Here is a 2593-nt window from a genome sequence, read left to right on the forward strand (position 1 = left end):
GAGATGGATGAAGCTGAAGCCTGTTATCCAGAGCGAAGTAAGCCAGAAAGAAAAACACCAATACAGTATACTAACACATATATATGGAATTTAGTAAATTGGTAAAGATAACCCCGTATGTTAGACAGCAAAAGAGACAGATATATAGAACAGTATTATGGACTCTATGGGAGAGGGTGAGGGCGGGATGATATGGGAAGCATGTAAATAATCATATGTGAAACAAATTGCCAGTCCAGGTTCAATGCATGATACACTGTGCTCGGGGCTGTTGCACTGGGATGACCCAGAGGGATCAGATGGGGATGGGAGGTGGGAGGGGGGGTTCTGGAAGGGGAACACTTGTACACCCATGGCGGATTCATGTCAATGTATGGCAAAACCAATACAGTATTATAAAGTTAAAAAACAGATAAATAAACTAATTAAAAAATAAAACTGACAAAATATTCCAAAATCTATACTGAATGGCAGTACACAACATTCTTATTCTCCCACTTCTTACATTGTCTTCACTTATGTTGTACTCCTTGAATATTTGGATCTCACAACCTCCCCTCCAACCGTAAGATGAACACAGTATTAGCAAGTGAACAAGCTAAAACTAAAGTTAGAGACAGCACAGTAGCTTGGTTTTATTTTCTGCAGTTAACAATCACCAAACAAACTATGAGGACCCTGAGCCCCCAAACAGCACCACAGGGACAAGATGAAGCCTGCTCAAACTACCGCAGAAACCAATGCCCTCGGGAAGGACACTTGAGGCTAGGGCACATACGTTAGGTTTAAGGCCTTCTTCTATGCTGAAACTGATCAAAAACGGGGGGCACAAAATGCTGCAAGGTCGTCATCACCAGGAAAAGCTGCTCCTGAAAGAAGGCTGCGGCAATCTCGAGCAGGGCATTGTCTTCAGCAGTCAACCGGCTAAAAGGGTGGGAAAATGAAATTCAACTTCCCGCCGAGAAGGAGGAAGAGGAGCATGTCCTCCCTCTGTTCCCGCACACCAACAAGCCCAGAGCACCACACTTCTCCTCTAGGCTTCACCCTCCATTACAGCTCTTCCTGGGCCGAGACTGGCCACCACCCACCACTCCCTCCCTCGACCCGTCCCCCTTTAGAACTGACATGACCAACATGCCGCCATTAACGTAAAGCTCCCTCCAAACCGGCCATCGCAGTTGAGTACGTCGAGTCAGGAGGTGGCGGGCGTAGTCCGCCTCCTCGTGCGATGAGAAAGGCACAGCGAGGCTGCTGGTGGAGATACGGTTAAGGCACCATCCACACTAGTCATTTTGCCTGTACCTCAGGCTCCCTGCTCACGGAGACCTGCCTTCTCCCACAAGGCTGCCGCAGAACACCCTGCATATCACTGCCCGACCCCCTGGAACCCTTCATGTTGCTTTTCCTCACCACCATGCCCTGGCAGCCAGACTACCCCTGACCCATACCCTGCAGCCCCCCAAAGTATCCTCCTCCTACACTTTAGGCCCCACTGCCTGCAACCCCCCAAACCACCACTAGCCCACCCCCCGACCCCCTCGACAGCCCGGCCCACCGGGGCTCCTGGAATAGGATACAACTGGAAGACTTGGTAACTCAGAACTATGGCCCCAAGTGCAGTGTCTCCACCAGGCGCTGGTGCGTGGGGTGCCCCCGGGATCTGCAGAATGGCACCAGCTGTGCCACCTGACTCTCCTGCAGCACTGGCGCCTCTGGGATCAGCCAATTCTCCCGAGCCGGCAGGGAGTCCTCGACTGATAGAGTCACCATGGCCAGCTGGGTTGCCGGGGCCATCGCAGCCACCAGCATCGCCCAGCACACCTTGGCCGCCGCGTGCTGTGCCTGCTTCAGAGGCCACGGCACCTGCGTCTTCATCGACTGCCCTCGAGGCTCCTCCGCCGTGTGCCTCAGACTCCATATTGAAGCCCTCTGCCCCTCCCTACACGGCGGGAAAGACTGAACCGTCCCTCCAGATCCCAGCCCTGATCCTGCCTCACGATTGGTTCCCACTAACTATTGGTTCCCGCGATGACTGCAGGCTCTCGGGCAATGGGCGTGCCCTGCTGAAGTGTCACGCATTCATGCGCCATGTTACGCCAATGTTCGTCCGCAGACACACACCCACGTGATCTGGGCCCTCTAAGTGAGCCCTGCCGTGGGCCAGAAATTGGTAAATGGCTCAGCCGTGAGGCCTGTGGGTGGCGCTCCACCAGTTAGTGTGGGGGCAGCTCCTCAGTGCGCATGCTCAAACAGACCCCGCCCCACTCCTCGGAGCTGTGACTGTCTCCACTCCAAGCCTGCAAACGCCAAGTGAACCCCGGTCCCTGTGCACCTCCAAGTCTGCGCTGCTGCCAGCCTGGCACCACTCACAGGTGACCATCCTGGTGAACGCAGGTCCCTGACATTGACTCCCAGAAGGGCGTCGGGCACCGCTGGGTCAGGGCCGGTCTGTCCCTCTGGTGTGAAACATACAGCTCACGTGCGTGTATGTGCGTCTGTGTGTGTGTGAGTGCATGGGCAGGTGCATGCACGTGGGTGTGTGTATGGGTGTGTTTGTGAGAGCGAGCACGTGTACAGATTCATGCACATAGGC

General features: G+C 54.4%; 1 protein-coding gene across 1 annotated transcript; it reads right to left on the reverse strand.

The window, feature by feature from the left end:
• Positions 1-613: 613 nt before the first annotated feature.
• Positions 614-2187, reverse strand: LOC145537053 (EKC/KEOPS complex subunit LAGE3-like). Its single transcript, XM_081567535.1, has 3 exons — positions 1578-2187; positions 1126-1251; positions 614-924 (listed from the first exon to the last, which is right to left on the reverse strand). The coding sequence occupies exons 1-3, from the start codon at positions 1916-1918 to the stop codon at positions 786-788; spliced, it is 606 nt and encodes a 201-aa protein (XP_081423661.1). The 5' UTR covers positions 1919-2187; the 3' UTR covers positions 614-785.
• Positions 2188-2593: the final 406 nt, after the last annotated feature.

This window comes from Giraffa tippelskirchi, chromosome X (assembly GCF_054371585.1).
Source record: "Giraffa tippelskirchi isolate mGirTip1 chromosome X, T2T-mGirTip1v1.2.pri, whole genome shotgun sequence".
Lineage (NCBI taxonomy): Eukaryota > Metazoa > Chordata > Mammalia > Artiodactyla > Giraffidae > Giraffa > Giraffa tippelskirchi.